General features: G+C 47.5%; 3 protein-coding genes across 4 annotated transcripts; all 3 read left to right on the plus strand.

The window, feature by feature from the left end:
- Positions 1–1,516: 1,516 nt before the first annotated feature.
- On the plus strand, positions 1,517–5,917 carry LOC125545442 (extradiol ring-cleavage dioxygenase). The gene is made up of 2 exons (XM_048709379.2): positions 1,517–1,982; positions 5,141–5,917. Exons 1-2 carry the CDS (start codon positions 1,620–1,622, stop codon positions 5,702–5,704), a joined length of 927 nt encoding a protein of 308 aa, XP_048565336.1. The 5' UTR covers positions 1,517–1,619; the 3' UTR covers positions 5,705–5,917.
- A 2,714-nt stretch (positions 5,918–8,631) lies between these two features.
- LOC125545443 (extradiol ring-cleavage dioxygenase) lies at positions 8,632–9,851 on the plus strand. The gene is made up of 3 exons (XM_048709380.2): positions 8,632–8,969; positions 9,069–9,439; positions 9,537–9,851. The coding sequence occupies exons 1-3, from the start codon at positions 8,676–8,678 to the stop codon at positions 9,727–9,729; spliced, it is 858 nt and encodes a 285-aa protein (XP_048565337.1). The 5' UTR covers positions 8,632–8,675; the 3' UTR covers positions 9,730–9,851.
- Positions 9,852–12,573: 2,722 nt separating this feature from the next.
- LOC125545444 (extradiol ring-cleavage dioxygenase) lies at positions 12,574–13,868 on the plus strand. 2 transcript variants are annotated; one of them, XM_048709381.2, is made up of 3 exons: positions 12,579–12,935; positions 13,056–13,426; positions 13,523–13,868. In XM_048709381.2, exons 1-3 carry the CDS (start codon positions 12,702–12,704, stop codon positions 13,713–13,715), a joined length of 798 nt encoding a protein of 265 aa, XP_048565338.1. In that variant the 5' UTR covers positions 12,579–12,701; the 3' UTR covers positions 13,716–13,868. The 2 variants fall into 2 exon arrangements, with proteins under 2 accessions (XP_087369730.1, XP_048565338.1); XM_087513604.1 differs by having other exon boundaries at positions 12,574–13,426.
- The last annotated feature ends 243 nt before the right edge of the window (positions 13,869–14,111 follow it).

The following is a 14,111-nucleotide window of genomic DNA, read 5'->3' on the forward strand; positions in this document are numbered from 1 at the left end:
GATGAAAAGGTGAAGCGGAGCGGTCGAGGCAGGGCGAGGGGGTGTACTAGACCGTCACCACCCAACTATTGCCGACGTGGCAGCCCATTCGATTAAAATGCTCAACCACCCCCGCCCCTTGGGCAAAACCGGCCTCACAAACCCACCAAAACGGCCTCAGGGGGTGATTTGTCTGGTATATGTTAGTCCAGGGGATTAAGAATCTGGTTTTGCAGTTGGGGGGTGATCTGCTCGAAATCTGACAGTTCAGGGGGGTATGTGGACTTCTTTCAAGGAAAAGATCATATTGAACATGAAACATCCCGACTCGGCACACCCGTAATCGCACAGGCTGAGCACCAACCTCGACCATCCCCTACCAATGCTAAGGTGTGTTATTTGTAACTGAAGTGTGACATGGCAATACCGAAGTGGCAATCTGCATGTTGACAGAATGCGTTGTAGTGGGATGAACTCTTAAAAATGTAGGATTGGTAGCTTCCTTTAGTAGGGTCTAAACGAATGGTTTTTTTGAGAACTCATACACGAATGACTGATTGTTCTTGAATCTAACAAATTTAATGACCGTTTTTAGTGCTGATAGGCATCTAAAACTCTAATGATTTTTGTATTAAATTTATATTGATCGAGACATGTATGTAAAGATTACTTGTAGTAACTGACATCCCAAGATTACATTTATTTTAATGATTATTTGTAGAGTAGTAAATGGGTTCCTTTTGTGTGGCACAAAATATGCGGAAAAGGCAGAGGTGAACATGGTTCCATATGCACCCGCATGAACAACAAATTAAAAAGAATAGTGGGAGAATTCTAAAAATCTGAAAGTTTGGGTATCAAACTTAGCCGACCATTCTATTCACGTGTGAAATTTCGTGAAGAAATAACACCCGAGGTATTCGTAGTGAAGAAAATACAACCGGGGCATTACTATTCATCAAACAATCCTTTTTCATATAGCATCGATTTTGTCGTTTTTTTACACAGAATACCACAAATGTCACTTCTTTGTGAAACTTCATACCTGAGCATACCAGTTGACTATGTATGTTACCAAAAAAATAAGATATTTTTAGTATTTTTTGAAATTTACTATTCACAAAAGGTGTGCGTAGAACCATGTTCAGTAAATCCACGTCCGTAAACTATGCCCTCTTTGCGAACCAACTTGTGATTGGATGGTTAAAGGGACCATGGTATCCCCAGACCACCAGAGTTCAAGTCCTAGTGCTCGCATTTATTTATGGATTTCTGGCGATGCCCATTCAGTGGGAGAAGACGTTTCCGTCGACGACGAGGTGCCTACGATGACTTCGTAAATTTCAAGATGATATGCCCATTGTTAAAAGGGAAAATACCTCTTTCTCATCAATCAAAAATAAAAGAAAGAAAGATGCCATCATTGACTCATTTCTGTCGGTGCCAAAACATGGCAAGGCAAGAAGAGGAAAGAAGCAGCAGGAGCACGCGCCTGGGCTCTCCTCTCCTACCCCTACCAACCACGCGACACACGAGCATCCTCCAAAAAACGCCCGAGCCGAGAACCCAAAACCGCGTCACCACCATCTCAGCACCAACGCCCGCGGCGCGCACAATAAGGAAAGCCCCCGCTGGCGGCGATGGGGCAGACCCACAGCCAGGCCAAGCCCAAACCGGACAGGCACGCGTCTCCACAGCCGCGCGGCGACGACCAGCACCCGAACCAGCCACAAGCCGCCACCGGGAGGCGCCCGCCGGCCGCGCCCGCCATGGACACCTTCTTCCTGTCGCACGGCTCGCCCACGCTCTCCATCGACGAGGCGATCCCGGCGCGGAGCTTCTTCCAGTCGTGGCTGCCGGCGGCCGTCGCGGGCCCGGAGCGGCCGCGCGCCATCTTGATTGTGTCCGCCCACTGGGAGACGGCCACGCCGGCCGTCAACGCCGTCCGCGGCGCCAACGACACCATCCACGACTTCTACGGCTTCCCCAAGTCCATGTACCAGGTCCGTTCCCCGTCTTGCCTTTTCTTTCTTTCTCGTGCGCGATTCCGTCGGGAATCCCCTCTCGTTTTTGGTTCGACCTATCAGATGTAGTTCTAGCTGGCTGGGTCGATCAGAATCTGGGTGGATTCGCTGCTCCATTCCAATAGCCAGAACTGGCGGATTGCGCCGTTGTCTGGTTTTGGTTGGGGATTGGCCATGGCAGGGGCGCATGCCAGAATTGGTTGGTAGTATTTCCTTTCCAAAACTTGCTCAAAAAAGTCGGACATCTACAGTTCGTGAGGAAAAAATAAGTGTTATATCCTGCAACATCGTTAACTTGAAAAATTGTACATATTGAGAATACGCTTTGGCGGATGGCTACAGTTCGTAGTTAGCAACTTAGCGAGCGATCGTTAGCAATCAGCTAGCAGGCCGCTGGACTCAGTGTAGATGCTTAATCAGCATTCGTCAGAGGGGTGGTGAACAAGGCCTCGTCAAAATACATTGTTCGCCACCTATTTGGAATGTCCGGTGTGGTGTCTAATGGTTCATCGGTGTTGAAATATATTGTCCGCCTCTCTTTAATAGTTCAAAATTTTGAATGAATTAACTGGAGCATGAATTCAAATAATCGCCGAGTCACTGTCTCTGCACCTCCTCTAGGTCCATAAACATGTCCTTAAGGAGGTGCGACAAGATGTCGCACACACTTTCCCAACCGTAAGGGTGCACCCCGCCACTGGAGAGGGTGAGAGAAGAAGGCCTGTGGGGCGGTAGTGGATGCGAGGCGGCGTTAAGGTTTGGTGCCTGGTTTAGGGGATTGCTTCTTGGGCTTCAAATTACCCCCAGCGAGCCGAGGTGAAAATGGAGACAACATCTGGATTATACTCTGCGAGCAATCCAGACTGTTTTTCTTGGCCTGCTGACCCTTCTGGATTATACTCTGCCAAGTCAACCTATCAAAGACTCTGCCTCGGTGATGAAAGGGCTCCGTATGCCTCCTGCCTCTGGAAAAGTTGGGCACTTTTGAAGTGCAAAATCTTCATCTGGCTGGCTGTGCAGCACCGTATTTGGACCTCTGACCGAAGGGCAAAGCATGGATTACAAGACCGACCGTCTGCATGCTACACATGCTTGCAAGATGAAGACAATGCCGAACACATCTTGGTACAATGTGGCTATGCTCGACAGGTGTGGCACACCTGCTTTCAAGACCTAGCCCTAAATACGCGGGCTCCGGTGGTGGATGATACCTTCCTCGATTGGTGGATCGAGACTAGGACGGGGATGCCTAAGGGTCTTAAGAGAGGCTACGACACGTTCGTCATCGTGGTCGGATGGGAGTTGTGGAAGCAACGGAACGCGCGTGTGTTCAATAGGCTACAGCAACAGCGAACCCCAAGAGAATTGGTTGACGAGATATTCAGAGCAGTAAAGCAATGGAGACAAGCCGGTGTAGGAGTTGGAGGTTTAACACATTTTGTGAAAGAGTAGCTCTAGAGAGTAGTGTAGTTTGGGTGTAATGGGTGTTGGCCGAGCTTAGATCCTAGCATCTAGCTCGTGCCTCTCTTGTAAATTCTTTCTATCTTCTATAAAGATAAGGTACGCCATTGGCGTACTCTCGAAAAAAAATGGAGACAACAAAATGGGGGGAGGAGAGGATGCGGTTAGAGTTCGACTAGTGGGTCTAGCTGAGCCGGTGAAGCAACATGAAAGCAATTTCTACCACAGGTTGGGGAGACAATCAGTTGGGCGAGGTAGAAGGGCATGTCACCGGACAAAGAAGACACCAAAAAAATTGACTATGATCTTAGATGTCGCATATTCGGGCCTCTTTGACTCGTAGAATCCTAAAAGAACAACAACATTAAAAATGCAAGATTCGGGTATCATGGCACATTGAACCCTATATGAATTGAAATCACACAAATTGTGTAATGAAAATTGTTTGTTTGCATCACAAGAAACAGTAATTAGGTGCATGCCATAGTTCCCATAGAAACAAATGGTTTATTCTTTTTCCGAATTCCATTCAGAAGTGACCGTAGCAAAAATTCTCATTAGTTCAATTCCAACCCCATAAACCAAACAAGTCATGGAGACAAGAATTATACAAAATACATAATTCTCCAAAATTCTTATGATATTTCTTTGAACCAATGATGAGGCCCAAATAGTATCCCCGGCGGATAATTTGGTCAACTGGACATAAGGAGCGCCGTACTGAATAGAAATCTATGATATACAATCGGCACCTGCACTGTCACAAGTGGTTGGGATATGGCCGTCCTGTACCGACTCCTGTACTAGATCATTTTGTAGGCACAGGAAATGGAAAATATGCAACACCTACCCAATCTGAGCATCACCAACCCCCTGGCCCATGTGGATATCGATGGGATGGGCTTACTCATCATCTAAGGTGTAGGCATGGTGGGAACCGGATCCTCTAACATTATGAAGGAAAGTCACAGTGCTACACTGTTTGCCTAGTGTAAAAGAAAAAAGAAAAGTTAGGGACTGTTAGCAGGTAGTTAGTAGGTTGTTTACTATTGGTATTTATTGTAGATATAAGTAATTTAAAATTAATTTTATTTCACCATCAATTTGTTTGTATGTAATTATTATAAATGTACATGATAGATCATCAATTTGTAAATTAATTTAAATTGTTTTAGCCATAATCATATGAAAGAAAGAAGGAAAGTTAGAGTATTATAGCTTCTCTAACTTTCCTTCTCAATGTTAGCGGATCCGGTTCCGGTATGGTGGGCTTGCCACTGTCATTTGAAAGGTTGATGATTGATCAACAACCACCACAGTAAGACAATTCAGGCGTCAGAGGTGGTCGAAATGAGCATCCAAGAATGATTCCCCACCTACTACTACTACTTGATTCGATACTCAATTCGATACTCTGGTCCGGTGACGTGCGTCGATATAGCCTTGAGCAACTCAGGTTCAGCGCCTACTGCGTGCGAACCTTCCCGCAGAAAGATCCCATGTTTGTTTGCACCAGCCAAACAGTTGATAAACACGGTCAGTTTAAAATTTGAATTAGTTAAAAATGGTCTGAATGAATTCAGTTTGACGTAACTTCTTCAAGCTTCAGCTATATGGGCATCGTTGTCAGTCTTCTCTGCTTGAACTAACTGAAGTGTACCATTGGAACCGTCCAGCTCAAGTACCCTGCGCCGGGCGCCCCTGATCTGGCCAGGAGGACCAAGGAGCTCCTGGAGCAAGGCGGGTTCGGGCCGGTGAAGGAGGACCGGAGCCGCGGGCTGGACCACGGCGCGTGGGTGCCGCTGATGCTCATGTTCCCGGACGCCGACATCCCGGTGTGCCAGCTCTCCGTGCAGACCGACCGCGACGCCGCCTACCACTACAACCTCGGCAGGGCGCTGGCGCCGCTCCGGGAGGAGGGGGTCCTCGTCCTCGGCTCCGGCAGCGCCACCCACAACCTCCGCAAGATGGGGCCTTCCGGCTCGCCGCCGCCGCAGTGGGCCTCCGACTTCGACACCTGGCTCAAGGACTCGCTTCTCGGCGGCAGGTACGACGACGTGAACCGGTACGAGGAGAAGGCGCCCAACGCCAAGATGGCTCACCCGCGGCCGGAGCACCTCTACCCGCTGCACGTCGCGCTCGGCGCCGCCGGTGACGAGTCCAAGGCGGAGCTGATCCACAGTAGCTGGACAAACGCCTCCCTCTCGTACGCCTCGTATCGCTTCACCACCAAGAACTGACGGCCTCCATCGAGCTGTGTTGGCAGCTGACTAGTGCGAGCGTCGGTGGATTGGTTGGCACTAATAAGCATGTTATTACGCTAGGTGCGGTGGACTCGTGGGTCTTGAAATGCGTTGTGAAAGATCACTTGCTTTCGTGTTGGGTCGTGGTCCTTGACAGTGTATTACTCTTGCTGTCTTACATGGCATCTTTTACATAATTCTGTTTGTGTCTGTGAAAGAGTTCATAATTTTTCAACACTTTGATCGAGGCGCCTTGAAACAACACAACAGCAACGGTAAATCACACTCTTTTAGTGAGGGAACGAGCACACGATCTTTATTTTAGGAGCTTTGCTAGACACATGGGGTTTTACGGGCCAATCAGGAATCAATGGTTGTAATTTAATTAGGACCCTGATAAGTGCCACACGTGTGGCACCAACACATGGCAACTCCGAACGTATTTTATGGCAAGTTTAGTGACGCGAGGATGGCAACTTTAATTATCAAGCATGTCAACTTCTTTTCGGATGGCAACTTCAGTTGTAAAAGACACCATGCCTGGAGTGCTTCGTGTCACATGTGTGGCACTTATCATTTCGGTTTAATTAAGCACGACAGGCCCACTAGTGAAACTTCCCCTGCACATCTCCTCAGAGTAATGTCCTTTACGGTCTTCAAGCTTAAAAGGCGCACAATGGCAATAGGTTAGGTAGGAAGTAGAAACAACATCCTCAAATGTGGGTGGAGCCATGGAGGAGAACAATAATGGCGAGATCAGCTACAGGAACAATGGGTGAGATCGACTGCAGGAGAACAATGGGTGAGATCGACTAACATACCCTCCCCAGAACACTGAACTTGGGTGACCGCAAGATGGCAGAATTGGGGTGATGGAGGAGAATATAATGGAGACAACAAGTTGTTAGTTGGTCATAGGTCCAAGATAAGAAACTGCATACCACAAATCCAATGTAACGTAGTAGCAATATTATTCAGAGGTATGTAGTTGACATACCTAGCACCGGGTACATGAGGCATGACCAAGAGAATCATCAAGCTTATCGAGGACGATAGGTTCACTTGTAAGCGGGCACCGCAACATGTGGCTCCCATTTTTGCTTGTATACTTGGGGGCGCAAACACCACGTTGTGGAAGCTTTCCCAACAGACGGATCGGGTCGACACCTATCTCACCAACCACACCCCTTGGCGCATATAGCCCGATAAGTATTTTCCTGCTTTTCCTTCTTATTAAAATTTTCCTAGCTGAAACCTAGTAGCTTGCTAATTGTAACTTCATGGTTATGGGGATGGAAGCTAGGACTTGATGGCTCAAATTCAGATTTGTTGAGTTGAAAGTTGGGGATGGGAGAGTTGGGTTGGGATCTTGATTATTTAGAAGTTGATATTGTGAGGGTTGAAAGTTGAGGATTTTAGATGAAGTTGGTGACGTGAGAGTTCATAGTTGGTGTTCTTTGTTAAACATTGGGATTTTGCTCATTCGCGGGTAGCATAAGACTTGGAAATTAGGATCTAGAATTGAAATTAGGATTATGATAAGTTGAATGGTTTTTTTAACATAATTTGAATGTTGTGGAAATGGAGTGACATTGGATGCCATTTGCCATACAGGGAGAACTATTTTTTGTGATTATTGGAAGTCAGCAGTGGCGGAGACAGGGGGGACCGGCAGGGGCCCTGGCCCCCCTGACATCCCTGATTTGCTATTAGTTCGGAGATGAACAATGCAAAAATTAGGAAAAAAAATACATGCATCAGTGTAGTTTGGCCCCTGTAATAAAAAAATTATGTCATTTGGCCTCCCTAATCTTAATTTCCTGGCTCCGCCACTGGAAGTCAGTAGCATGTTAGTTGAAAGCCATGATGTTGTTGTTGAATGTTTACTTTTTATATTAGCCGAGACGGCTTCAATCTCTAGCTACGACACATGCAACAACGAAGAAGCGCATAGAGGCCTCGTGCCCACATAAATGGTGCATGCAATACTTGACTTGGCGGCACAACTTTTTTAATTACTTGTCCCCTTTGAAAAATTGTGTGAGTCGGCTACCCAAAGATCTTTTTCTAACACAGTACAATGAAGATGCCCACATACATGCACATGCACATTCGTAGTCGGCAGGAACATCTCCTAGTGAACAAACATTGCCGGAAAGACTGAACCAAGTCTAGGACTTGAACTCAGGCGGCTGGTTCCACCACAAGGAATCTAATCATCTGAGTTACGCCCAGTTCGGTGCTACCAAAGATCTGATATAAATTGTTAAACGCAACAATTATCGGTAACAAACACCATCAAGACAAGATGATGAATCGTTGCTTCATCGTTGGAAGAAGAACAAAAGCAACAACAAAATAAACTGCCACTAGCCATTAAGTTAGACTGAAGCGGTAGACGACCATAGTTATGTAGCATATTAGTCATGTATATGCTGGTAAGCAGACTAACTTGATAAAGATGGTTACGCTTACTTATTAGACACCATGATCACCTTTTAGCTCTCTTTTTCCGATGGATGGCCTTATAGGTTAGCTGCTGAGTTCTTCCCAACGAAGTAATCCAGGGGTCAGAAGATCTACACAGAGATTTTTCATATAATGTTTTTTAGCCCACAAAGTAAACCTAGTGATTCCCTTCATGGATATTTTCTTCAAGGGGTCACGTGTTCAATTAGCATAGAATAGGATATCAACTCAACTCTCGACTGTAGTTAGTCTTACATTTCTCCGAGAGTATACTCTTTTCTTGCACAGTACTATCTTTTATAGTACCCCACATAGTGAATCTATTGACTTCCTTTCCTTGCAACTATATTTTACTCTGACAGATTACGTTAAGAACTCAAATGTAACATAGCACACGAGAATGTCAAAAGGAGAAGTGCTGAGAAAGTCACCAAGTCAGACGAACCCCATCAACCACCACGCTCGCAGCGCCCATAAGTAGACGGGCTGCCGGTGATGGATGGGACAGAGCCAAGTCAAGCCCAAACCCAAGTATCAGACACCACCGCCGGAGGTTGCCATGGACACCTTCTTCCTGTCGCACGGCGCGCCGACGGTCTGCATCGACGAGACGATCCCGGCGCGGAGCTTCTTCCAGTCGTGGCTGCCGGCGGCGATCGCGGGCACGCAGGCGCCGCGCGCCATCCTGGTGGTGTCGGGTCACTGGGAGACGGACGCCCCGGCGGTCAACGTCGTCCGCGGCACCAACGACACCATCCACGACTTCCATGGCTTCCCGGACCAGATGTACAAGGTCCCAGTCTGGCCGCCCCTGTCGACGTCTCCTCTTTCCTACTGCAAATTTGTCACGAATGCAAGTTGACATTGCTCGATCGCACGTATGCGCACGCAGCTGACGTACCCTGCGCCCGGCGCGCCTGACCTGGCCGAGAGGACCAAGAGGCTCCTGGAGGACGCCGGGTTCGGGCCGGTGGGCGAGGAGCACGGCCGCGGGCTCGACCACGGCGCCTGGGTGCCGCTGATGCTCATGTACCCCGACGCCGGCATCCCGGTGTGCCAGCTCTCCGTGCAGACGGAGAGGGACGGCACGTACCACTACGACGTCGGCAGGGCGCTGGCGCCGCTCCGGGACGACGGCGTGCTCATCCTCGGCTCCGGCACCGCCACGCACAACCTCGCCAGGATGGGGCCTCACGACGCGCCGCCGCCGCAGTGGGCCTCCGACTTCGACACCTGGCTCAAGGATTCGCTCATAGATGGGAGGTACTATTGAGACGAACTTGACTGGAAACTCGATCGCCGTCGTGGTCGTGTTGATTTTTGTTTCCACGTTCTCATTCGCATCATTGGCATGGGCCAGGTACGAGGACGTGAAGCGATACAAGGAGAAGGCGCCGCACGCTGAGGTGGCGCACCCATCGCCGCATCATTTCTACCCGCTGCACGTCGCGCTCGGCGCCGCCGGGGAGGAGTCCAGGGCGGAGCTGATCCACCACAGTTGGACCAACACCAGCATCTCCTACTCTTCATACCGTTTCAGCACCAAGATATAACGGCCTTGAGTTATTTGGTTTGTACTAATAAATTGGTTGAGGCCATGAGAAATGAACTTTTTTGTGTGTGTGTGATTGTATTATCTTCTACAATAAGAAAAAATATTAGCTCTATTTTATAATGTCTATATTCTCACGAATCTATTTTGAAACTTGAGGATTTGTAGTTGAAAGCTAGGAATCTAGAGTACACACTTTAGATTATTATTATTAGTACATACGCCCGTGCGTTACAACGGAAGAGATTTTTTTGCGAGAAGCATCGAGAGAGATAATTGATGTGTCCATCAAAACGGTCTCCACACAATAGTGGGGCGAGAGAGCGGAGAATTGTGGTGTTCTCGCGGGTCATGTTTGGTCCGTGAGATCTTTATAGTAGTGGGGTTGGTGGGAGTAGCGGCCACTACCCAATTTGTGCATTTTTTTCCTTCAGGTCCGCCTCCTTGTCGAGGTTGTGGTGACCTCCTGATTTTTTTAAAACATGTGAGCATTTTTTTAAAAAAAGTTAATTTCTAGAAAAAGGAAAACAAAACTTGAAATAGGAAGATTTTCTTAAATGCACAAACACTTTTTGAAAACATGACCATTTTTAAGGCGGAAAAACGAACATTTTTTGAATTTGTGAACAATTTTTTAAAATTGAAAATTGTTTTGAACATTCAAATCAATTTTCAAAAATGTCTTTTTGATCACGAAATTTATTTTGAATTTGTGAACATTTCTATAAAATGAATATTTTTCGAATTTCTATTATTTTTAAATAATATTTATTTTAGAAATCTTAAAAAGTTTCATTTTTTTAAAATGCGAACTTTTTTAGTTTCAAACAAATTTAGAATGAAAATAAATAATGCATTTTCGAAATGTTTTTGAAAGTGGTAACAAATTTTTAAATTCTAAGATTTGACAAAAATTAGTACAAAAAACGAAACTTTGTAAAATTAATTAAATTAATTTCTGAGAAAAGGAAATAATAAATTGGAAGGGAAAAAAATAAAAATAGAAAAAGAACACAGAAAAAATAGAAATGGGCCGGCCCAACGTTGGGCGACCGATGGGAAGCTCTAACTATATGCCGCGCTGAGCGACAAATAAAGTTTCCCCGCTGCGTGCGCACGATATAAATGGGTGGCTTTTCTGGGCCTTAGTGCGTGCGGCCCACGTACGAAATTCTGGACATAACTTTTTATCTTTTAGCAGATGGACCACGAAAATTTAGTAGCACCTCGGATATAAGAAAAATATTTTCGGTGGTGAACGGATGAAAAAATTGGAGAAACGCACCTTGCTTTATTTTTTGTGGAGTTGTGGAGTTATTATGATAGGCTTTCTCTTTCTCCTTGATTATAACATTCTCAAAAATTTTGTGGAGTTGTGGAGTTATTAGGATGATTATAACTTTTTATTTTTTGTGGAGTTATTATGATAGGCTTTCTCTTTATGTTTAGGGTTGTGGACCGTTGCAACGCAGCTTGGCCTACAGTATTTAGGATGATCAAATATAATGTGAAACGACTCATTTGACTTAGAGATTGGGAGTTATATCACACTATTCCAATCATGTATTCATTTATCGATTGTGGTTGGTTATAGGTTGATGCTCTGACTCAGTTAGATTGAGTAAGGAAACATTTGGACCACCCCCGTTGGGCGACATTTCTCAATGTGTGAGTCTAGTCACCCAAAGATGTGATAATTACCCAAATTACTAAACGCATCATGGCTGATGAGAAGTCTCATGCAAAACAGGAAGATAAATGTCAGTTGAAAGAAAATAAGAAAATTAAAGGGGCAACCAATGCGGTCTGGACATGCACCTTATGCTGTAAGACTATTTTCAATCGGAGCTCCTATTTTTTTTTCATATGTCTGGACGAACAACTTGAATAAAGCTCGAACATGAGAGAGAGAGAGAGAGAGAGAGAGAGAGAGAGAGAGAGAGAGAGAGAGAGAGAGAGAGAGAGAGAGAGAGAGAGCCTACCCAAGCAAACCCTTCATACTCAGTCTATTTGTTCGGGCTTGGTTTGAGGGGTGTGTGAGCTCGCGTGCATACATGTGTGTTGGTCGCCGTGCTCATGAAGCTGCGTGCGTGTGTGCTGGCCACCGAACTCGTACGGTTGCTTGTGTGCGTCATCCGTGTAGTTGTCACAGCGCCCGAGCGTGCTCTGCATTTGCTCAGGCGGTGTAGTATGCGATCAGTTTGTTGAAATGAGTAAACAATATGAAAGATAATTTGTAGGGTGTAGTTGTGTGCATGGACAAATGAGGGTTTGTCGTGCATACTCTTGGACACTGCCTATCGTCGCTGGAGATGCCTAATACCCAATATTTTTGCTATGAAGCCAAAGTTATGTGGCTACACTAGTTACGTATTCTGGAAAACTAGCTAACTTGACAAAGATGCTTATATATATGACCATGCATCACCCTTTAGCTTTCTTTTGCGATGAATGGCCCTATAGGATAGCTGGTGAGTTGTAATCTACTCCCTCTGTCCCATAATATAAGAACGTTTTTGGCACTAGTAATTCTTTTCATGGATATTTTCTTCAATGGATTACTTGTAGAATTATAATAGGAGATCATCAACTCTTGAATGAACTGTCGCTTTATTACATTTTTTTTCACTGTCAACACTTGTAGCTTATTTTTCACATAGTGATGATCTAGCTAGCAGCAAATTTTCCCGTTTTGGAATGATATTTCCTTTCGGGTTACACATGAAAAGAATAGAACAAGACGTGTCTTAAAAGGTGGATTTTTCTTCTTGTTAGTATGCTCCAACCCAACACGACACGCGAGAGCGTCAAAAATGGAATGCGATGAGACGAGTGGAGTGAGGAATGAGACCTCCATCAACGACCATTCGCGGCGCCATAAGTAGAGGCGCTGCTGGCGATGGGGCCAAGCCTAAGCCAAGCCCAAGCCACCGGGAGGGTCTCTGTCACCGTGCTCGCCGGCCGCTGCCAGCCATGGACACCTTCTTCCTGTCGCACGGCTCGCCGGCGATCTGCATCGACGAGAGGATCCCGGCGCACGGCTTCTTCAAGTCGTGGCTGCCAGCGGCGGTGGCGGGCGCGCAGGCGCCGCGCGCCGTCCTGGTGGTGTCCGCGCACTGGGAGACCGACGCTCCGGCCGTCAACGTCGTCCGCGGCACCAACGACACCGTCCACGACCTGCCGGGCCTCCCCGACGAGTTATACAAAGTCACCTCAACACTTGACATCTCTGCTAGCTCGCTGGCTCGCTGCGACTGCGTGTGTGTGTGTGTCACGAACACGATTACACGAGCTGACATTGTCTGTTGGCGCGCTGTGCGTATGCAGCTGAGGTACCCGGCGCCGGGCGCGCCGGGCCTGGCCAGGAGGACCAAGGAGCTCCTGGAGGGCGCCGGGTTCGGGCCGGTGAGCGAGGAGCACGGCCGCGGGCTCGACCACGGCGCCTGGGTGCCGCTGATGCTCATGTTCCCGGAGGCCGACGTCCCGGCGTGCCAGCTCTCCCTGCAGACCGGCCGCGACGGCGCCTACCACTACAACCTAGGCGCGGCGCTGGCGCCCCTCAGGGACGAGGGCGTCCTCGTCCTCGGCTCCGGCACCGCCACGCACAACCTCAGCCAGCTGGGGCCTCTCGACGCGCCGGTGCCGCAGTGGGCCGCCGACTTCGACGCCTGGCTCAGGGACGCGCTCCTGGACGGGAGGTAATTAATGCTGACCATGGCAAATCCGGTCGCCGTGTCTTGATCGTTTTTGTTCCTAGATTGAGTTTTGTTCGTCGCCGGCAATGGCATGGCCAGGTACGAGGACGTGAAGCGATACAAGGAGAAGGCGCCCCAGGCTGAGGTTGCGCACCCTTCGCCGGAGCACATCTACCCGCTGCACGTCGCGCTGGGCGCCGCCGGGGATGAGGCCAGGGCGGAGCTGATCCACCACAGCTGGACCAACGCCACCTTCTCCTACTCTTCGTACCGCTTCACCAAGAAGATTTGACGGCCTTAAATCATTTGGGTTGTAATAAAGATAGATTGGTTGATGCATGAGGAGCTGAACTTCTACTATTTCAAAATGTCCATTATCGAGGACATCGACTTGTGTTCACACAGATTGGCTAAAGCAGTGTGACAAGGATGGCGTCTTCTGTTATTCATCTCCTCACGCATTCACCTGCCTATGGACTTGTATTCCTCGGCTTGCCGTACTACTTTTTTGCTCTTTGGCCTTTCCTTGCTATTTAGTTTCAGGTGTTTTCCATCGATGGATAAGTGTTTAAGTTTAGTCCAATTATTAGCTGTGGAGAGAGAACAACATGGTAGTACTATTAGGGGGTGTGTCACTCACCTCCTTGTAGAATGAGAAATAAAAAACCATGCGCTTACTCGCTCGTGT

The sequence above is a fragment of the Triticum urartu genome, chromosome 3A (assembly GCF_056163025.1).
Source record: "Triticum urartu cultivar PI428250 chromosome 3A, HENAU_Tu73, whole genome shotgun sequence".
In the NCBI taxonomy this organism is placed as follows: Eukaryota; Viridiplantae; Streptophyta; class Magnoliopsida; order Poales; family Poaceae; genus Triticum; species Triticum urartu.